The sequence below is a fragment of the Leopardus geoffroyi genome, chromosome C1, assembly GCF_018350155.1.
Source record: "Leopardus geoffroyi isolate Oge1 chromosome C1, O.geoffroyi_Oge1_pat1.0, whole genome shotgun sequence".
In the NCBI taxonomy this organism is placed as follows: Eukaryota; Metazoa; Chordata; class Mammalia; order Carnivora; family Felidae; genus Leopardus; species Leopardus geoffroyi.
In genome coordinates this window covers 194,131,834-194,156,031 of record NC_059328.1, presented here as the reverse complement: position 1 = coordinate 194,156,031, position 24,198 = coordinate 194,131,834, and the positions used below count along the sequence as shown (strand labels likewise).

The window sequence follows — 24,198 nt, the reverse complement described above, 5'->3', positions numbered from 1 at the left end:
CTCACAACACAATATAACCACACATTAGTGAAGTCAAACTGGGATCAATATTTGGAGTTTTGCTTTTAACTATTTGAATCATTTTATAAGTAGGTTTTTGCATTTCCATTTTCTTTTCTTTCATACACATGAGGAAAATGCTTGTTCTCTTTCTATTATAATTTTTTTCATAAGTAAAGCAGACAATAGTGTATATATGTGACATATATACATCACCTAGAATTGACACTTACTAATAGTTTACCGTATTTATTTCATCTAATTTATTTTTTGCTATGGTATTTTAATATAAATTGCAGACAGCATAACAGCTGACTCCTAAATATTTTAATATGCATCTCAAACTTTAAGAGAATTTAAAAATTGAAATTTCTTAAATTAGCTAGTGAATTCAAAATGCCATTCTAGTTTTTCACACATAAATTGAAGAAATTTTTCATTGAAACATAAATCTGGCTTCCAGATTCGTTCTTCCTCTCCTTTCAGTTATTCACAAAACAGGCCAAAATCTTCCAAAAGGCTTCCCATCTCACTCCCAGCAGAAGCCAAGTCTTATAAAGACATTAAAGACTTATAAAGACATTATAAATGTTTGAAAGCCCCTCAAGATCCCACTATTTATTTATCTCAGCTAAAGTCCTCCTGCTCTCCTCTCAGTTCAATTCCCCCATGGCCTCAACACTTATCACCTTCCATCCTACAGACTTTTACTCACATTGTTACTTCTGAGTAAACTTTCCCCATTTAGAATTACATTCAAAACACTCCTTATCCCCTTTCTGCTATGTTTTTACCTGAGCTGTCATTGCTTTCCAATATGAAGTGTTATTTTAGTATTGGTTTCTGAAACCACAGGGACCCTGAAGGTGGGGAATTCTGTTTTATTCCACGCATTAGCCACCCAGCACTTGACATGGACTGGATAAAGTCAGTCAGTGCCAACACTGTGTTCTTCAGGACTCCTCTCCATTACCTGTGTGGGAACTTCCAAGAAGAGAACATATCCTCCATTTCAAAATAAGAGTACTTTTAATGAGTGCTGTATTCATTTTTCTATTGCTACCAAAATAAATCACCACAAGCGTAACGGCTTCAAATAACCCAAACTTACTATCTCACTATTTCTTGAAGTCAGAAGCCCAGTGAGTTCAACTAGGACTGAGCTCCCCCTTTCCTTGCTGGCTATCAGCTTCTAGCAGCCACTTGCATTCCTTGGTCATGACCCCTTCCTCCATCTTCAAAGTCAGGAGGCAGGTCAAACTCTTCTCACATTTCAAGTGTCTTCTCCACTCTCCTTTTCCCTTATTTGCCCACCTTCTCCTGCCACTTTGAAGAAGCCATGAGATTACATTGAGCCCATCCAGATAATCCAGGATAATCTCCCTATTTTTAAGGCCCGTAACCATAATCCCACCTGCAATGCCCCTGTGCCATGTAACATAGCACACACAGCCATAACACCAGATATTAGGGTATGGACATCTTTGGGCACCCCTATTCTGCTACTACAGGTACTATCCATTATAACTCTCTCAATTTTTCAGTTACCAGTTGCACTAACTGTAGCTGAGGAATTTTGTTCTAGCTAATGTTCATGATGTCAACTTGTTTGTTCAGTTTTGAATAGTCATGCAAACACTGATCTGTACAGAAAAGAATCCAGCATAAACCTGAAATTATCTTCTTAGTGTCCTCCATATCACATGGAAACAAATGACTTGATTTGCTTTGGGGACCGCTGAAGCAAGAAGAAAAAGAAAATGTCTTCCCTCGCCCACACTGTTCCTATAAAAGAGAACGTTTTCTTGGAAACAGCCTCACTTTGCTCACATAATAAAAGCCTGGCCTTTACATGTCACAAGCAACCCAGGAACCCATCACACTGGCTCCTGCTTCTGGTGCACAGCTTCACCGGCTTCTTTCCACCATTATCTGCATTTTGTTTTCCTTTCTTGTTTAAGCAGAGTGCAATGAATCAGTCTGTTTCATCAACTTTACCCTAAGCACTCTTCTGTATTTTGATAACATTCCACATGGCTTCCCATCCATTCACTTTGTCTTTAACGAGTCATGCATCCTTATTTATCTGGACTGTCCGATCCTTTACTGGATATCTATTGTGCAATCTACATAAATTGGACGTGGACAAACATTTCTTGTGGGTTCCTGTGTTCTGGTAACAAGTTGTCCCTATAAAATGTATGCTGCAACGTCATTTGATATTTTCTGGCAAGAGTTAGTCACATGATGGAATAAGGTCTTACTATAAGTTTAAAATCCAATGACCAGTTTATTCTATAATTATGTAGCTTTTAAACTGCTATGGAGCCAAATCTGCTGACATTTTCTTCATGCTCTAAAGGGGACACTTTTCTAGTTCCCTGCAAGATACTACCTGACACACATACACGCATACCCCCCAAAATTCAGAAAACCAACATTCCCCAAAAATAATGTTTCTGTAGATTGTGTTCATCTCTCTGGTGGCCCTTTGACAAAGATAATAATAAATATTCACAAAGGTTGAAAGGATTGGGGAAGCCATGACCTCACAAAGATAATACAGAGATCTTAATTAACATCTACTCTTTGATCATCATTTCACATTTCATGTGAGTAAATACTTTCATTAGTTAGCAAGAAACTAATTAATTGCCTGATGACTCACTTTACAAATTACACCATTAATTACATTCCTCGTAATCTTTTCTGTATGCCAGGACAAACTACTTATTAGTGAAGCTCCTCAAACCGTGATATTTACACAGAACAATCTAAAATTTGGAGACTCCAACTTTGTCTCTTTTCAGTTATACAGTTACCCATAACACAATATAACCCCACATTTGTGAAATCGAACCAGGACCATTAATATTTTGAGTTTTGTTTTTAACTACTTGAATCGTTTTATAACTAGGTATTTGCATTTACTTTTCCTTTTCTTTCATAGACATGGGAAAATGTTTCCTTTTATTACAAAATTTTTTTCATAAATAAAACAGGGAATATTGCATATATATACATTACCTAGAACTGACCTGTTAATATTTTATCATATTTATTTCATCGAATTTATTTTTTGCTGTGGGCTTTTTAAAGTAAATTGCAGACAGCATAACACCTCACTCCTAAATATTTTGATATGCATCTCTCAACTTTAAGAGAATTTAAAAATGGAAATTTCTTAAATTAGCCAGTGAATTCAAAATGTCATTCTAGTTTTTTACACACAAATTGAAGAAATTTTGAGTCAATTTACATATAATTACACATAATTTTTCACTGAAAAGTAAATCAAAGTTTGACCAGATTTAATTCTATCCTATTTGTATGGGAAAAGGTCTCAAAGAAAGGATCTTTTCTCTTCTGATATTTATTCATCTACATGTTTCACATGATTCACATCTTCAGAAATTTTAGATGTTACATAAGTTTATATCCAGATCATTTATTCTTTTTATGTGTCACTCACGTGATATGTCACCAATTCATACTTGCTTGCCTTTGCCCATCCTATTCCCTCTGCCAGGAATGTCCTTTTACTCTCCTCCTCTACACATCTAATTCCTGCTCCTTTACTCTTAAAATGAGATGATTATTCCTCCAGGAAGCCTCCTCCATTCATCCCCAATCAATTAAGACACTTTTTCACTGGTTCTGTAGTTGGGATGCTTCTGTTGCTAAACTCACACACCATACTGAAAGATGTCTACCTCCCTTACTAGGTCATCATCTCATGGGGCAAGGACATCATCATGGGGCAAGGACAGAAACAATTCATTGTTTCCACTGCTTACTACAGAAGCAATACACGGTAAGCACATAATATATTTCTCAAACTCTTAAAGGGGCACTGAAGATAACAATGTTGGACTAGCTAGTCTCCATCTTCCAGCTCAAAATTTCATGAGACTCCATAGAAAATAGCTCATTTAGCCTTGATAGATAATAGTCTTTATAAATCCCTTTATGGTGATGTCACTTCTTGTTAGTAGCCCCGCATGTTTGAGATATCAGAATCAGTGTTCTTCACAGGTGGCATGAATAAATCTCTTTTCTGACACTTTTAGTGTCAGAGAGCTCCTTTCTAGTACAAGGCAACTACAAAGACTGGATTAATACAAAAACTTGCTTTCTTAAAACACAGTTTTGCTAGCTATAAATGAATGGAATAAGGGGCACCTAGGTGGCTCAGTCAGTTAAGCATCCAATTTCGGCTCAGCTCATGATCTCACGGTTTGTGGGTTCGAGCCCTGCGTCCGGGTCTGTGCTGTCAGCTCAGAGCCTGCTTTGGATTCTGTGTCTCCCTCTCTCTCTGCCCCTCCCCCACTTGCAGTCTGCCTCTCTCTGTCTCTCAAAAATAAATAAATGTCAAAAAAAATTTATAAATGAATGGAATAACACTGAGGCTAGAAATTATTCCATAGGCTCAGCAGGAATTGCATTTGGGGCTTTACCCTGGAGGCCTCTACTGATTTGCTGGCTTACAGCTTGGATTATGATTGTGTTCAGGTAACAAAAGATGAGCCTGAAGCCTGATATAGTCAAAAAATTGAACAGAAAACCCCTGTATAACAGGATGCCCCCCCAAAAAATGACCCCTTTAGTGAAGGAACAAGAAACAAAGCTTTCCTTCAGAAAGAGATTGGCTTCACTCCTGCCTCCATTTAGAATTCGAATAGAAAACTATAATAATAATAAAAAAAAAAAGAATAGAAAACTATAGAAAAAAATCTTTGAAAATTTCTAACCACAAGCTCACACTCATGTGTAGCCTAAATTTATTTTAAAATAGACATAGGTAGGTCAATAGGCACCTCACAGAAGCAGACAGAAATTGTCTCTGGAAAAATGTGCTTTAAATGAGGACCTCATGAGTTCTTTATCATAAATCATTGGACAAACAGGAAATAAAGCCACCATGTATGATAATACACATTGACAAGCAAAGTCTATGGATATTAGAATTATCAAATGCAGAAGATAAAATATGTTTAAGAAAAAAAGAATAAGTTGAAAAGATATTGAAGATAAAAAGACTATCAAAATTAAATATGAAGATTCTGGAATGCGAAAAATGGATAATCAAAATTAACTTAGTAGATGGATTAAACAGCCATTAGACAAAGTTGAACAAAGAGTTAGCACACTGGAAAATATATCTGAAGAAATTCCCAAAACAGCAGTAGAGAAACAAAGAAAAGGTAAATACATAAGACATGAAGACACAAAGAGTAGCATAAGAAGGTCCTACATTTGTCTAAATAAAGTTCCAGATGGACACAATAGGAGAACGGGGGAAAACAAAGTTTCAAAGACAAAATAGCAAAATATTCCCACCACTGAATAAAGACACAGACCCTCAGACGCTAGAAATCAAATTAATCCACAGGTAGATACAGAATAAAACTGTAGAACATCAAAGTCAAATAGAAGCTCTTAAAAGGAGCCGGAGAGGAAAAACTAACCATCATCAAAGACCAAAAACTGATTTGTCACCAATAACAGTGGAAGCTAGGGGGAAAATGAAATAGTATTCAGGTGCTAAAAGTAAATAGTTCTCAACCAAGAGTCACATGTCCAGAAAAAGTGTATCTTTGAAGATTGAGATTGAAATAAGCACCTTTTTAGAAAAACAAAAACTGAGAGCATTTGCTGCAAGCAAGTTCTAACATAAAGAAATTTTGCAAGACATATTTCAGCTTGAACAAAAATTATAATATACAATTAATATAAAATCATATGACTTTATTAACATAAGATAATATGACAATACGGGGCGCCTGGGTGGCTCAGTCAGTTAAGCAGCCGACTTCAGCTCAGGTCATGATCTCACAGTCTGTGAGTCTGAGTCCCACATCAGGATTTGTGCCGACAGCTCAGAGCCTGGAGCCTGCTTCAGATTCTGTGTCTCCCTCTTTCTCTGCCCCTCCCCCATTCATACTCTGTCTCTCTCTCAAAAATAAAATAAAAACATAAAAAAAACTTCTAAAAATTATATGACAATAGTATACAATTTGGAAGCAATTAAAGTATTTCAAATTGCTTATATTATTCAAGCAGGAGAAGTTATTGATAAACTTTAAACTTTCTTAAATATTTGGAGACTAGAATGAAGTAGATCAAACCAGATATTTCACTATAGGGCATAGCTTTAAAGATATTACCTGCTGCATTCAGAATGTTGGGAATTTAGGGAAGCTCAGTAAACTGCAGCTCCCTTTATTAAAAAAAAAAAAAAAGACTCTTTAAATATATTCAACTATTAAGGCAAGGCATTTTCCCATATAAAACATTATAGTTTTCCCACTCCTCCAAATATTCCAATAAACAGCTTTTCTCAATGGCCCCAGTGCAAACTATGAGTGACCACCAGGCTGTGAGGACCACCACAAGCCATAGTTCCTGTACAGCTCCAACAGTAGAGCAATCCAAGAGCATCAAAGCCACTGCAAGCTCACCTGTAGTGTTGTAGTTCTGTTTTTTCAGTTTCCCACTTGAATTTGGAACTAATTGAGAAATTGCATAAAGAGTCAGGCAGATGGAAATTAAATAATCACCTTATTAAGGAGAAAATGTTTTTTGAGAACAGGGCCTAGGTACATATAAAAGGGCCTGCTTGTTTGTTCTTCTGATCTTTATAAGTACTACCTAAAACTGCAAGCAATACCCACCAGAACAGAGCCTGCCCCTCCAAGCTTACTAGCTGGTTAAGGGCAGACCAGCGAGCACGCTCTCTGCAGGCAAACAGATCCCAAAGAGAGGCCTGAGAAAGAAACCGATGTGCACATGCTCAGAGGCTATTCTGAAATTCAGAAACCAGGCAAGTCACTCCGTCCATTGGAAGGGAAGAGCTTGTAGTGAAGGAGATGAGAAGAACACGATTCTGCTATCACGCCCTTCCACATAGAAACATGTAATCAGTGATGAGGAACTCCCTACTACCAACTCCAAAGGGGAATTTGAAGTCTTTGGGAGGACTGAGGTAGGGACACAAGGAGACATGATGTTTTCAGCACCTTTACCTCCTCCCTGGGGCTGAGCTGTGATGTTGAGCTCACATTGTACTTTAGCTTTCAGGACAAGGATAATCTGCTCCTCCATGGTAATGGTGCCACCAGAATCCAGCTGTAGAAATGAACAAAATACAAACAGAACAATATTTCCATTACATTTTTTAAGCCATGATATAACCTTTCATTATATACTGATACAGTTGAAAATTAAAGTTTTGATAGCCAGCTATCTGAAATAGTCTTTTATCTGAGTCAAACTTTCTACAAGATATCTTTCATCAGATACATTGATACCGATTCCCACCCGGAAACATGCTTCTAACCTACAGCAAGTGAATAATAAATTCTTCTTGGATGAGTTCACCTAGATTTGGCTTTAGCACCACCAGTAATGGAGAGGAAATTCTACTATTGGAAAACCTTATTTCAATGAAATATATTTTAAATATGACCAAATATTCATAATTGTTTGTTCAGATTCTGTTGCTTGGAGCACCTGAATCTGATGCATATATAAAATGTAGATCTTTATGCTGCACATCAGACTCAGTGAGTCAGAATTTATTTCTGGAGGTGGTGGACTGGTAATCCTTGTGTTTCCCAGGGACGCTTTGTGGTTCTTGCACTAACTTTAATGGGTTTGACAACCAACATACTTGAAGGTACAAGATAATGGTGAAGATCATTCTATTGGTCAAGTTTCAATCAGAGAAGCAGAACTATAAGAGATTAGGATATATAGAGAAATAAAAGTAAAAATAGAATAGGATAAGTAAGTACTTGTTACAAGGATTTGACTAAACAGTTGTGGGAGGTGACTAAATAGTTTCTAGAAGGCCTTTTTTTTTTTTTTTTTTTTTTTTTTTTTTTTGGTCTGATGCTGGAGCTAGAAATCTGCAGGTCAGGCAGTTAAAAAGAGATGAATATAGAGAGAGGGAGAGAGTAGGAAGAACTTGGAACCATGAGGACACAGTAGAATGCATGTGAGTTCTCGGGGCCTCCAGCCTTCATGTTGTAGGTGTCCCACAGAAACTGGCATTCTTTATCATGGACCTAAACACACTTAGCCCAGGAATCAGAGAAGTTAAAGAAGAACCCAGGAAAATATGAATCTGCTGCAGGCCTGGCTGCTATCCCCCACAATGAGATGAGCCAATAGAGAGCCAACAATGCGTGTGAGATACGAAAGCACCTGCCTTGACCATCTGAGTGTAAAAAACAAAATGGCTGCTGCCTCACTTCTGCCCTCCAGCACTCATGAAAGCATGTCTTGTGTGTCACCCTAACCAGAAACATAAAAGGAATGGGGATTCTGGGAAATGCAGTTTAAACAGCTAAGCTAACACATTACAAACCCAGCAAAATCTACCTATGTCAACTTGGCACCCACACATATCTCTTTAAACCACAATTAATTTCCAGAAAACTCAATAACAAAGTCACGCTCCATCTAACATGGTACAATTCGTTTGCTACTGAGAGTGATTCCAAAAGAACAGAATTTAAGGAGCAAAAAAATCTGTATTTGTCATCTCTAGCTATATAACAAATTGACCCAAAACTCTGTGGCTTACAACAAGCATTAATTATCTCACAGCTTGGGATAAGCTTAGCTAGGTGGTTTTGGACTCAGTCTCTTATGAGATTTCAGCCAAGACTTCAGCTACAGATGTGGTTACCTAGACTTGATTGGGACTAGAGGATCCACTGCCAAGGTGGTCCACTCACACAGGTATTGGCAGAGGGCTTAAGTTTCTCAACGGCTGAGAGGAAACATTAGTTCTTCACCCTACGGTTCTCTATGGGTGCTTAAGTGTCTTTACAACATGACAATTGGCTCCCACCAGATGAGTGAGTCCAGAGAGAAAGCAAGGAGAAAGCCACCATGCCTTTATGATCTACTCTCAGATGTCACTCATGGTCATTCCCATCATATCCCATTAGCTAAAAAGCAAGCCACCAAGTCTCACTCAGGGGGAGAGGAATTAATCTGTACCTTTTAAAGGGAGGTGTCAAAAAATTTATAAATGTATCTATAGTCAACTGCAATTTTCTGCAGGTGCCCATCTATTTTCCAGAATGAGAATACTGAGTATTGTGGTTTTTGTAGATTTATTAACAATAGTAGGGTCCAGAACTTTGCATTTCTGTTTTCTCCTAGGGGCTTAGAGATTCTATTTATTTATTTATTTATTTATTTATTTCAAGTTAATTAACATGCAGTGTAGTATTGGCTTCCAGAGTAGAACCCAGAAGTGACTCATCATTTATATATGACACCCAGGGCTCATCCCAACAAGTGTCCTCCTTAATGCCCATCGCCTATTTAGCCCATCTTCCCCCCCTCTGACCTTCCCCCTCAAGCAACCCTCAGATTGTTCTCTGTCATTAAGAGTCTGTTATGGTTTGCCTCCCTCTCTGTTTTTACCTTATTTTTCCTTCTCTTCCCCTGTGTTCATCTGTTTTATTTCTTAAATTCCACATATGAGTGAAATCATATGCTATTTGTCTTTGTCTGACTGACTTACTTCACTTAGCATAATACACTCTAGTTCCATTCACATTGTTGCCAATGGCAAGATTTCATTCTTTTGGACCTCCAAGTAGTACTCCATTGTGTGTGTGTGTATATATATATATATGTGCGTGTATATATATATATATATATATATATATACATACACCACATCTCCTTTATCCATTCATCTTAAATCAAATGAGATGAAAAACCTATCAATTTACCTAGGTGACAAACTCCCAATAACACAATCCTTTGTAAACCTCGAATCTTTAATTTTTGGTTATAAATACTTACTCTCTAGAATCATTCCTTTAAGGAAATAAGGAAAACAAACCTTTTTATGTTTTGCAATAAGACATTAGGGACTGAACATTAGAAATGGATGTTTGTATTAGGCATAAAAACACCTAGAAATTACTGATAATTATGATTTTAAATAACATAAAATGATACACTGGCAGGTTAACTTGAAATGGGAGATACAGAAAATATCTATCATAAGAACGCATATCAGCATCAAAAATAAGTCTTATTTCTGAAAACTATGAGTTTATTATTTCCTAACATATTTACAATACAGAGTTGCTCAGTGAATAGTCTGGAATATAATTTTAGAGATTTCTGGATAATATTCATAGTTCAATTCTCACATTTATTTTAATAATACTTACGAAATGAGAGAACAAACAAAAACTGATTTTTTTGGATTGGAATACATACCATAATTTAGTTATCAAGCAAACACAATACAGATTCTGAGTTAAAAGTAGCTACACTAAAAGTGAGCCATAAAAATCTCACGCACCCAAAAGGGAGAATGAAATGGAAGCCGATGAGTCATCTAAGTGAGCATGGTAGGAAAATTAACTTCTTCCCATTCATTCCCCAGAAACAGCCAGGCACCATTCACATTTTGTTTTGCTTTATTTTTTGGCTGGGTTGTTTGTTTTTTTCCAATTCAATAGTTATTTTCTTGTACCTCAATCCTAGAAAACACTGGGAAAGCTGTGCCCAACATTCAGAACTAAAAATTTGATTCAGAGAAATTTGACTTCAGTTATCAAACATGAACATTGCCAATCACCCCTTGTAAATTTTTATTTGAACAAATACGGTTTTTGTTTTCTTTTGTGCAGACTTAGCCTTTTTATTGGGATCATCTTTTCAGGAACATAAGCATCATATAAACTTTAGCTTCTACAGATATTTTACTCTACACATGTGGCCAATTTAACCAGGAGCAAGTTTGAGTAGAATGTGCTAATTCATGAACTTTTAAATTGCTCTTTAGTCATTCCAACTGAGGATAAGGAAATGTTTAACATCTTTTATATGACTTTCTCTGCCTCCTTAGTTACAGTTACAAGTGTTCTTCACCATAGAGAAACAGTAAAATGATAGTGTACTTAAAACAGAAGAGGAGAGGCGCCTGGGTGGCTCAGTCGGTTAAGCGTCCGACTTCAGCCACGTCACGATCTCGCCGTCCCGTGAGTTCGAGCCCCGCGTCGGGCTCTGGGCTGACGGCTCAGAGCCTGGAGCCTGCTTCCGATTCTGTGTCTCCCTCTCTCTCTGCCCCTCCCCCGTTCATGCTCTGTCTCTCTCTGTCTCAAAAATAAATAAACGTTAAAAAAAATTTTTTAAAAAGAAAAAAAAAACAGAAGAGGAGTTTTGATGTTCAATGCCTATTACTCCAAAAGCAACGACTGCATCCAAAACAAAATGGCACATTTAGTAAAAACAAGATGTTAGTAATTTTTCCTGGGCAAGTGATCATTTACAATGTGAAAGAAAACGATGTATTTTACTGAAAGTACTTAACGTTCTTGTTACAGATACTGACTGGTTAAAGTCAGAATATGCAAATCTTCATAATTTCAATATTCACATTTATTCCATTTTTAAGTAAACATGCACCCATAAATTAGATGTTTTTGAAAAGAAGCATTCTGGAACTTCTACTTCTGGCATGATGGGGTAGATATACTTTTCTCTATTTCTTTCAGTAAGTACAACTAAAAACCCTAGACATTATACATGAAATGAACATAAGATAAAATTCTGAAATGTGAAGAGCAGAAAGCAGACCAGCTAGGGACCTCAGATCCCAAAGAACAACACAGTGGTGAATTCTCTGCGTTTTCTTTTTGCCTCATGTATTTTTTTTTAATTTTTTTTTTCAACGTTTTATTTATTTTTGGGACAGAGAGAGACAGAGCATGAACGGGGGAGGGGCAGAGAGAGAGGGAGACACAGAATCGGAAGCAGGCTCCAGGCTCCGAGCCATCAGTCCAGAGCCCGACGCGGGGCTCGAACTCACGGACAGCAAGATCGTGACCTGGCTGAAGTCGGACGCTTAACCGACTGCGCCACCCAGGCGCCCCTGCCTCATGTATTTTGGGACTTGGAGGTGAGAAGCTGGTAACTCAGAAACACCAAGAGACACTGACCAAAAACAAAGGCCTCCAGAAAACCTTGCTCTCTATAGCCAAGAAGGAAAGGAGGAGCCTGACGAGACAGAAAACTCTCACGCAATAATAGCCCAATCTAAGCCAAACACCACAGGAGAAAAGCTGCAGTTTTATCCTGACACCTCAAAGGCCAAGTGGAGCGCCTAGTCTTCTACCCTTGGTGGGCTGTAAGGAAGTGACCCTACACTCTCTCCAGAGATAGTTTCAGAGCAAAGTAGAGAGCCAGGACATTCACCCACACTGCTCTGTGACAAGTGCCCTCGCCTTTCCAGTGTTACTGGGGAGCCTGGACTTCCACCCACTGCTGGCAGGAACAAGGTATCCCTCCATCCCCCCCTCTGGGATGCTGTCAGGAAAGACTGAGTAGAGAGTAGCAAGTAAGTCAGCCCACAACGAGGCCACCCCAGCCCGCAACGAGGTCAGTGGAGACCACATGGGGCCTACAACTCCCATCCCCACCCATCAGTAACAAGGAGCCCCATCTTAGGTGCCAACAGCAGCTGGCTGGGGAACCTGAACTTCTATTGACACCCTCATTTCCCCAACTATATTAATACCAGATAAAAATACCAGATAAAGTATACTTCAGAGAAAACAAACTTACCAGAGACCAAGAGGGACATTGTATGAAGACAAAAGTGTCATTCCACCAAGAAAACACAGCTGTCGTAAAAGGGCATGCATCAAAAAAAAAAAAGTGAAGCCAAAATTGATAGATTTGAAAGAGGAAATAGACAAATCCACAATTACAGTTTAAAATTTCAATAATTCCTTCCTCCATTGATAGAACAACTAGACAGAAAAGCAACAAAGAGATAAAAGAACTCAACAAGACCACCAACCAAGAGATCTAATAGACATTTATAGAACACTTCACTCAACAAGGCAGAATACACATTCTTTCCAAGTGTTCACAGAATATATATCAAGGCAGACCACATCCCTGGCCATAAAACAGATCTCAACAAGTTTAGAAGAACTGAAATCATACAGAGTATGTTCTCAGACCACAATGGGATCAAACTAGAAATCAAAAACAGAAAATAACAGGAAAATCTCCAAACACTTGGAAACTAAACAACACACTTCTAAATAATCCATGGGTCAAAAAGGAAGGCTCAAGGGAAATCAAAACAATACACTGAACTAAATGAAAATGAAAACACAAAATATCCAAATGCATAAGGCATAGCTAAAGCAACGCTGAGAGAAATTTACAGCACTAAATACCTACACTGCAAAAGAAGAAAAGTCTCATATCAATAACACAATGTTCCACCCCAAAAAGGAGAGCAAACTAACAATAAAACAAGTAGAAAAAAAGACATAATACAGATAAAAACAGAAATCAATAAAATTAAAACAAACAAAAAAAACACAGTAGAGAATGTCAATGAAACAAAGAGCTATGTCTTTGAAAAGATGATAAAATTGACAAACTTCTAGCAAGCAGACAAAGAAAAAAAGAGAGCAGACACAAAGTGAATTATAGAAATGGAGAAAAGATTAGTGGTTGCCCCAGGGCTGAGGAGAAGGAGATGTGAGGGAGGCTACAGAACGGCAACAAAGGCAATTCTTTTGGAGATGGAATATATCTGTATCTTGACTGGATCGACGTCAATATGCTGGTTGTGATATTGTACTATAGTTTTGTAAGATGTTACCACTGGGAGAAATTGAGTAGAGGGTACAGGGTTCTCTCTGTATTATTTCTTATAAATGCATATGAATCTACAATTATCTCAATAAGTTAATATTTTAAAAAAGAATCCACCTAACTTGAAAAAACACAATATAATATTTTAAAATATTACGTCATTCTAGTAAATGAAGATTTGCCACAAGGTAGTTGCAAAAAACAAAGGTAAGTAAGACCTGTTAAAATATGATGATTTTATAATTTTGCAAAAATATCTCCTTTATAAAATGAAGTTTCCTTAATGTATATAATGCCTTCTTAGGAAGCTATTGTAATATTTACATACCATATCTGACTCTAAGTCAGAAAGGATTGAAAGAATGTTTAAAGAGAATGAATTTCTTTAGACATTCTACTTTCCATACTCCAAAAGGAAGGTGAGCTTGTCTATAATAAAAAAATTTGTTTGGAGTTCAGGACTTGTCATATAGTCTAGTTTCCTGGGCCAAATAATAAATCAGTTTTATTAACTTTCTATTCCATGTTTTCACACAGGCCTCAAAGAGTTCATATAGACCTATTAATATTTTATTTTACTTTCTTAAATACTGATTTCACTCTCAGGAGTGTGCGTCCCTGAGAGCAAGCAAAGTTTTTATTTTGTGAAGTGAGATGGAGAATGAAACAAGTTTTTAATTATTTAGAATTTATTGTCTGTAATATTGGGTTCTAACAAAGAAAAGGAATCTGTTATAATAAATGATAGCTTTGAACCATCCACCTTTAATTAAAACACCAACTATGAAAGTGTTTCCCCATTTGTCCTTTTTTAATTCAAAGTAAAACAAGTTATATGGATAAAATACACAGAATAAACACACACACACACACACACACACACACACACACCACAAGCGTCCAGACTTCTCAAGATTTTTGTTTGTTTATTTATTTCAAGAGAGAGAGAATGAGAGTGAGCATAAGTGGGGGAGGGTCAGAGACAGACAGGGAGAGAGAATCCCAAGCAGTCTCCACACCATCAGCACAGAGCCCAACACCGGGCTGGATCTCACACCATGACATCATGACCTGAGCCAAGATCAAGAGTCAGACACTTTGTTGACTGAGCCACCCAGTCACCCTTCAAGATTTTTAATCCTTTCACAAACTGACCTCTAACTCAGACCTAATCCAAAGTCCAGTCCATTTTTCACATTAGGCAATAAACCATAAAAATTCCCATGACTCTGTTCATGCAGGAAACAAACTGAAAGCAGTTTAAGAATATAATGTATCCAGGGACACCTGGGGGCTCAGTCAGTTGAGTGTCTGACTCTTGATCTTGGCTCAGGTCATGATCTCACAGTTCATAGGATGGAGCCCCACATCGGGCTTTGCGCTGACAGCAAGGAGCCTGCTTAGGATTCTCTCTCTCTCTCTCTCTCTCTCTCTCTATCTGTCCCTCCCCTACTCTCTCACGCTCTCTCTCTCAAAATAAATAAACATTAAAAAAGAATATAATGTATCTATCTGTGATGTGGCTCAAAATCAGTTAAGAAGGCAACACTAGAAATGTGGTCACACAGAACTGTCATTTTTCACACCTGTCATTCACCCTTTCTCTTTCATTTTAACCACATGAATTTATTAGGTATTTGTAGAGTGCAATTACCACTTAGAAAAAGCAATGTTAATTTCTTAAGTAATTTAATGATGATAGAGGTAAAGAACAGATCAGCCATTGCTAGGTATTGGGGGAGGGAGGGGCAAGGGAAGAGAAGGAAGAGGTTGTGGCCATAGAAGGAGAGCAGGAGGGATTCCTGTGTTGAAACTGTTCTGTATTTTAACTGTGGTGGTAAGTCTCATGTATCTGCTTATGTGTGATAAAACTACATAAAACTGCCCCCCACACGCACATGCCCAATGAGTATATACAAAACCAGTGACATCTGAATTAAAGAGGCAGATTCCATCAATATCAATTTCCTGCTTGGGTTATTGTACTATAGTTATGAAAGATGTCACCACTGGGAGAAATTGGGTGAAAGGTATATAGTATCCCTGTATTATTTCTTACACTGCATGTGAATCTACAATTTTCTCAAAATAGCTTTTTAATTCATATAATAGTTTTTAGTGAATTGTATTTAGTTTATTAATGATTATAACCATGACAGATCAACTAAATGTTAAATGAAACATAATAGAATCTATTAATTTGAGGAAATTAAGTTCAAATATAATAAGACTACTTGGCAAAGAATGTGAATGCAAAAGAAACCACGCGTTAGGTAGCTCCCCATAATTTACAGACTTCTATAAATATGAAAGGTTCCCTATTATTCTCAATGAAACCCAATTAGAACTGAGAATTTTTAAATTCCCACCCATTACCAGATCTCCTAAGCAAGAAACTAATTGTCAACTATTACTCATCAACTAATTTAAAATAACTCCCTTGACAATCAAATGAAGTAACTATGTGTATCTTCCTCAAAAGTAATTTACTTATTTTACACAAAGTTGCCATCAAAACATAAATTCAGAGGTAGCCAAGTTAAAAACTATGCACATAAGATCAAGGAGGTTTGTGCAATATTCAATCCTTTAGGCAAAGGCTCCCTTTTCAAATCTCAGCAAAGTTGGCTCAAGATTTTTAGTTGTTTAAAAACCTAATTAGTTAGTTACATCTGAAATGGCTTTCAAAATCTTTCCACACTAAGAATTTGAGAAGTTTTCTATGAACATAGAAAAGCTGAACATTTCCTTTGAATGAGGTCTCTGCAGTTAGGGGGAAACACATGATTTCAAATACAGGCATACTTCACTTTATTGCGCTTCTCAGATACTTTTTTTTTTTTTTTTACAAATTAAACGTTTGGGGTGACCCTGCATCGAGTGAGTCTTTCAGCACCATTTTTCCAACAGCATTTGCTCACTTCATGTCTCTGTGTCATTCTGGTAATACTTGCAATATTTCAAACTTTTTCATTTATTATTATATTAGTTATGGTTATCTGTGATCAGTGATTATGACTCACTGAAAGCTCAGATTATGGTTAGCATTTTTTTATTAATAAAGTATTCATAATTAAGATATGTACATTGTTTTTTTCAGACATAATGCTATTATATACTTCATATACTACAGTATAGTGTAAATATAACTTTTATATTCACTGGGAAACCCAATAATTCTTTTGACTCACTTTATTGCAATATTCACTTTATTGCAATGATCTGGAACCAAACCCATAATATCTCCAAGGTAAGTCTGTCAATCTTAAGTGTTTCACCATAAAAAATAAAAATAAAAAAAAGAGGGGCGCCTGGGTGGCGCAGTCGGTTAAGCGTCCGACTTCAGCCAGGTCACGATCTCGCGGTCCGTGAGTTCGAGCCCCGCGTCAGGCTCTGGGCTGATGGCTCAGAGCCTGGAGCCTGTTTCCGATTCTGTGTCTCCCTCTCTCTCTGCCCCTCCCCCGTTCATACTCTGTCTCTCTCTGTCCCAAAAATAAATAAACGTTGAAAAAAAAATTTTTTTTTTAAATAAAAAAAAGAATGAACGAAAAAGTGAGTGATGGATGTGCTAATGACCTTGATAATGATAATCATATCACAATGTAGACATACATGAAATCATCATGTTGTACACCTTTGAAAGAATCACATTGTACAACCTAAAAAAAACAGTACAATACAAAATAAATAAGCTACCTTCACCCAAAAAAAAAAACCAGTGTTGCCCTATTTGGGGACATAACAAATCATCAGGAAGATGACTGTTTCCTTCAAGCAGCTGGCAACAAGAATTTGAGATACAGAAAATCAGGCTGCAGGCCAAATTGCATTGGCCAACATTCCATCCATTTGCATCTATGGTGTCACCACCCGAGGCAACACATCTGTCATGCAGCATAGCTGTGGATTCCTGGGAAGGAGTAGTGACTGGGAAAAATACATGGTTGATATCCAATGAGAATGAGAAGGCTAATTTCCAGCAAAAGCAATGAGGTAAAAATCACCATCAATAATAAGGCCCACAAACTATAAGGTAAGTTTCACATAGTAGAAACTCTGTGCACTCATTAGCTATAACAATTATGCATGCACATTAAGAGAATAAAGGAAAATTACTATGAGATCTTGTAAATGAAACCATCTATGACCCCTCAAAAAACAGGGGGGATGAATGTTGGAACTAAACTCTGGTTTCCTTGATTTCTGATACAAGGATGTAACCACCAATCACATAATAGCTGGCTTTATGGATGAAAGAGAGGAGGCAAGGTGTGACTGTTCTTAGTTGAATGAGTAATAGTGGGGAGGAGGAGGAGGAGGAAGAGATAACAAGTAATGAGGAATTTACTCAGCAGATACGGGAATAATAAAGGGTTTCTAAATCAGGAAGAAGTGTGAACCCACATGGTCTCATTGGAGGTAAAGTAAAATTTAACCCAGTGGGGTGGGGGTGGGGGGATAGGGGAGTGGGAGAGAGCTATATTTGACAAGACGGTGTGAGATCAGTGTAGTTTGGGACACAAACATTTGAACAGATAAATGGAGAGACAGGCGGAAGGGCCAAGAAGGCAGAGCAGCATGGAAGTTCTCGGCTTCTCTCATCCCTGAAACGCAGTTAGATCATCACCAAACCATTTTGCACACCTAGGAAATTGATCTGAGAATTAACACAACAATCTGCATAACTTGAGCCACAGAACTTGGCAAGTATGCCGTGAGGAGAGGTGAACTGGGGGAGAGAGAAGCCACGGAGGGTAGGGAGCTGTTTCGTGTGGGTTTTTTTTTAATGTTTTATTTTTTATATTTGAGAGAGAGAGAGAGAGTAGGGGAGGGGCAGGGAGACAGAGACAGAATCTAAAGCAGGCTCCAGGCTCCAACCTGTCAGCACAGAGCCCGACGCAGGGCTTGAATCCATGAACCATGAGATCATGACCCGAGCCGAAGTTGGACGCTTAACCGACTGAGCCACCCAGCGCCCCAAGTAGGGAGCTGGTTTTGCAGAGAGAGAACAGAGAAAGGGGAGAAGAGTGCAGGAAAAGCTCTCCCTCCAAAAGAGTGGGAAGAGAAAGAGTGGAAACACTTACAAGGGACTGAACAAGAAATCTGTTCCCCAAAACCATTGACAGGGAGAAAGAAGAGGGTTTCAATACCATTAGGACTCTATAAACAGGGGTGCACAGAGTCAGAAATTTCAGAGCTCAGAGTTCCTGTGCCAGAGACTAGGAAGCTGGGTGAATCCATTTTCACCTCTCCTGTGTGTGCCCATAGATGCATACGCACACCTCACTGATCCACCCCAGTAAGCTAAGAAGGGCCACTTAGTGGAGAACAGAGCCATTACACCAAGCCCCGCCCAACTGCACTCTCACAGCAAATGCCCTAGAGGACCATCACAAGTCTCTCTGCCTGCTGAGTATATGGACTATAAAGTGATTCATAGCTTGAATTTTAGGGGAAACTAGATGTAACTTCATTCAGGTTTCATTCTGTTTGCTGGTCTATTTTTTTTCTTTGTTCTCCTCTCTTTTCTTTTTCTTGGATACAGAAAGAGAAAAAATTTATTATTTTCATTTTTTTTTAATAATTTTTTAAATTCTACTTACTATGTTTTTGTTTTTTGTAATTTTTTAATTCTATGTCACTTTCTTCATTTCATTTTATTCCATTTTATTGTGAACACAATAGGAAGATGGCGGCGTAGGAGGATGCTGGGCTCACCGTGCGTCCTGCTGATCACTTAGATTCCACCTACACCTGCCTAAATAACCCAGAAAACTGCCAGAGGATTAGCAGAACGGAGTCTCCGGAGCCAAGCGCAGATGAGAGGCCCACGGAGGAGGGTAGAAAGGGCGGCGAGGCGGTGCGCGCTCCACGGACTGGCAGGAGGGAGCCGGGGCGAAAGGGCAGCCTGCCAGCCAAGCAGACCCCCCGAGTCTGGCTGGCAAAAGCGGAGGGGCCAGACGGAGTGTGTTATCACAGCAAGCGCGACTTAGCATCTGGGAGGTCATAAGTTAACAGCTCTGCTCGGAAAGCGGGAAGGCTGGAGGACAAAGGGAGGGAGAGCTGCTGAGCCCCCGGATGACAGAGCTCAGTTTGGTGGGGAACAAAGGCGCTCGCCAGCGCCATCTCCCCCGCCCATCCCCCAGCCAAAATCCCAAAGGGAACCAGTTCCTGCCAGGGAATGTGCTCGCTCTGCGCAAACACCCAACTCTGTGCTTCTGCGGAGCCAAACCTCCGGCAGCGGATCTGACTCCCTCCCGCTGCCACAGGGCCCCTCCTGAAGTGGATCACCTAAGGAGAAGCGAGCTAAGCCTGCCCCTCCTGCCCCCGTGCGCTTTGCCTACCCACCACGGCTAATACGCCAGATCCCCAGCACCACAAGCCTGGCAGTGTGCAAGTAGCCCAGACGGGCCACGCCACCCCACACTGAATTCCGCCCCTAGGAGAGGGGAAGAGAAGGCACACACCAGTCTGATTGTGGCCCCAGTGGTGGGCTGGAGGCAGACATCAGGTCTGACTGCGGCCCCGCCCACCGACTCCAGTTATATACCACAGCACAGGGGGAGTGCCCTGCAGGTCCTCACCACTCCAGGGACTATCCAAAATGACCAAGCGGAAGAATTCCCCTCAGAAGAATCTCCAGAAAATAACAACAGCTAATGAACTGATCAAAAAGGATTTAAATAATATAACAGAAAGTGAATTTAGAATAATAGTCATAAAATTAATCGCTGGGCTTGAAAACAGTATAGAGGACAGCAGAGAATGTCTTCCTACAGAGATCAAGGGACTAAGGAACAGTCACGAGGAGCTGAAAAGCACTTTAAACGAAATGCAAAACAAAATGGAAATGACGACAGCTCGGATTGAAGAGGCAGAGGAGAGAATAGGTGAACTAGAAGATAAAGTTATGGAAAAAGAGGAAGCTGAGAGAAAGAGAGATAAAAAAATCCAGGAGTATGAGGGGAAAATTAGAGAACTAAGTGATACACTAAAAAGAAATAATATACGTATAATTGGTATCCCAGAGGAGGAAGAGAGAGGGAAAGGTGCTGAAGGGGTACTTGAAGAAATTATAGCTGAGAACTTCCCTGAACTGAGGAAGGAAAAAGGCATTGAAATCCAAGAGGCACAGAGAACCCCCTTCAGACGTAACTTGAATCGATCTTCTGCACGACATATCATAGTGAAACTGGCAAAATACAAGGATAAAGAGAAAATTCTGAAAGCAGCAAGGGATAAACGTGCCCTCACATATAAAGGGAGACCTATAAGACTCGTGACTGATCTCTCTTTTGAAACTTGGCAGGCCAGAAAGAATTGGCACGAGATCTTCAGTGTGCTAAACAGAAATAATATGCAGCCGAGAATCCTTTATCCAGCAAGTCTGTCATTTAGAATAGAAGGAGAGATAAAGGTCTTCCCAAACAAACAAAAACTGAAGGAATTTGTCACCACTAAACCAGCCCTACAAGAGATCCTAAGGGGGACCCTGTGAGACAAAATACCAGAGACATCACTACAAGCATAAAACATACAGACATCACAATGACTCTAAACCCATATCTTTCTATAATAACACTGAATGTAAATGGATTAAATGCGCCAACCAAAAGACATAGGGTATCAGAATAGATAAAAAACAAGACCCATCTATTTGCTGTCTACAAGAGACTCATTTTAGACCTGAGGACACTTTTAGATTGAGAGTGAGGGGATGGAGAACTATTTATCATGCTACTGGAAGCCAAAAGAAAGCTGGAGTAGCCATACTTATATCAGACAAACTAGACTTTAAATTAAAGGCTGTAACAAGAGATGAAGAAGGGCATTATATAATAATTACGGGGTCTATCCATCAGGAAGAGCTAACAATTATAAATGTCTATGCACCGAATACCGGATCCCCCAAATATATAAAACAATTACTCATAAACATAAGCAACCTTATTGATAAGAATGTGGTAATTGCAGGGGACTTTAACACCCCACTTACAGAAATGGATAGATCATCTAGACACACGGTCAATAAAGAAACAAGGGCCCTGAATGATACATTGGATCAGATGGACTTGACAGATATATTTAGAACTCTGCATCCCAAAGCAACAGAATATACTTTCTTCTCAAGTGAACATGGAACATTCTCCAAGATAGATCATATACTGGGTCACAAAACAGCCCTTCATAAGTTTACAAGAATTGAAATAATACCATGCATACTTTCAGACCACAATGCTATGAAGCTTGAAATCAACCACAGGAAAAAGTCTGGAAAACCTCCAAAAGCATGGAGGTTAAAGAACACCCTACTAACGAATGAGTGGGTCAACCAGGCGATTAGAGAAGAAATTAAAAACTATATGGAAACAAACAAATATGAAAATACAACAATCCAAACGCTTTGGAACGCAGCGAAGGCAGTCGTGAGAGGAAAATACATTGCAATCCAGGCCTATCTCAAGAACAAGAAAAATCCCAAATACAAAATTTAACAGCACACCTAAAAGAAATAGAAGCAGAACAGCAAAGATACCCTAAACCCAGCAGAAGAAGAGAAATAATAAAGATCAGAGCAGAAATAAACAATATAGAATCTAAAAAAACTGTAGAGCAGATCAACGAAATCAAGAGTTGGTTTTTTGAAAAAATAAACAAAATTGACAAACCTCTAGCCAGGCTTCTCAAAAAGAAAAGGGAGATGATCCAAATAGATAAAATCATGAATGAAAATGGAATTACTACAACCAATCCCTCAGAGATACAAGCAATTATCAGGGAATACTATGAAAAATTATATGCCAACAAATTGGACAACCTGGAAGAAATGGACAAATTCCTAAACACCCACACTCTTCCAAAACTCAATCAGGAGGAAAGAGAAAGCTTGAACAGACCCATAACCAGCGAAGAAATTGAATCGGTTATCAAAAATCTCCCAACAAATAAGAGTCCAGGACCAGATGGCTTCCCAGGGGAGTTCTACCAGACGTTTAAAGCAGAGATAATACCTATCCTTCTCAAGCTATTCCAAGAAATACAAAGGGAAGGAAAACTTCCAGACTCATTCTATGAAGCCAGTATTACTTTGATTCCTAAACCAGACAGAGACCCAGTAAAAAAAAGAGAACTACCGGCCAATATCCCTGATGAATATGGATGCAAAAATTCTCAATAAGATACTAGCAAGTTGAATTCAACGGCATATAAAAAGAATTATTCACCATGATCAAGTGGGATTCATTCCTGGGATGCAGGGCTGGTTCAACATTCGCAAATCAATCAACGTGATACATCACATTAATAAAAGAAAAGATAAGAACCATATGATCCTGTCAATCGATGCAGAAAAGGCCTTTGACAAAATCCAGCACCCTTTCTTAATAAAAACCCTTGAGAAAGTCGGGATAGAAGGAACATACTTAAACATCATAAAAACCATTTATGAAAAGCCCACAGCTAACATCATCCTCAATGGGGAAAAACTGAGAGCTTTTTCCCCGAGATCAGGAACACGACAGGAATACCCACTCTCACCGCTGTTGTTTAACATAGTGCTGGAAGTTCTAGCATCAGCAATCAGACAACAAAAGGAAATCAAAGGCATCAAAATTGGCAAAGACGAAGTCAAGCTTTCGCTTTTTGCAGATGACATGATATTATACATGGAAAATCCGATAGACTCCACCAAAAGTCTGCTAGAACTGATACATGAATTCAGCAAAGTTGCAGGATACAAAATCAATGTACAGAAATCAGTTGCATTCTTATACACTAACAATGAAGCAACAGAAAGACAAATAAAGAAACTGATCCCATTCACAATTGCACCAAGAAGCATAAAATACCTAGGAATAAATCTAACCAAAGATGTAAAAGATCTGTATGCTGAAAACTATAGAAAGCTTATGAAGGTAATTGAAGAAGATTTAAAGAAATGGAAAGACATTCCCTGCTCATGGATTGGAAGAAAAAATATTGTTAAAATGTCAATACTACCCAAAGCTATCTACACATTCAATGCAATCCCAATCAAAATTGCACCAGCATTCTTCTCGAAACTAGAACAAGCAATCCTAAAATTCATATGGAACCACAAAAGGCCCCGAATAGCCAAAGTAATTTTGAAGAAGACCAAAGCAGGAGGCATCACAATCCCAGACTTTAGCCTCTACTACAAAGCTGTAATCATCAAGACAGCATGGTATTGGCACAAAAACAGACACATAGACCAATGGAATAGAATAGAAACCCCAGAACTAGACCCACAAACGTATGGCCAACTCATCTTTGACAAAGCAGGAAAGAACATCCAATGGAAAAAAGACAGTCTCTTTAACAAATGGTGCTGGGAGAACTGGACAGCAACATGCAGAAGGTTGAAACTAGACCACTTTCTCACACCATTCACAAAAATAAACTCAAAATGGATAAAGGACCTGAATGTGAGACAGGAAACCATCAAAACCTTAGAGGAGAAAGCAGGAAAAGACCTCTCTGACCTCAGCCATAGCAATCTCTTACTCGACACATCCC

The 24,198-nt window shown here is 38.6% G+C and overlaps 1 protein-coding gene across 2 annotated transcripts in view; it reads right to left on the bottom strand.

The window, feature by feature from the left end:
• PTH2R (parathyroid hormone 2 receptor) overlaps nt 1-24,198 on the bottom strand; it is a 91,740-nt gene that overhangs the window by 53,066 nt on the left and 14,476 nt on the right. Inside the window, exon 2 of one of the 2 annotated variants that reach the window (XM_045481010.1) lies at nt 7,020-7,128. In XM_045481010.1, coding sequence (XP_045336966.1) covers nt 7,020-7,128 — 109 coding nt within the window. The remainder of the gene's footprint in view (nt 1-7,019; nt 7,129-24,198) is intronic. The other variant, XM_045481011.1, reaches the window with a different exon arrangement.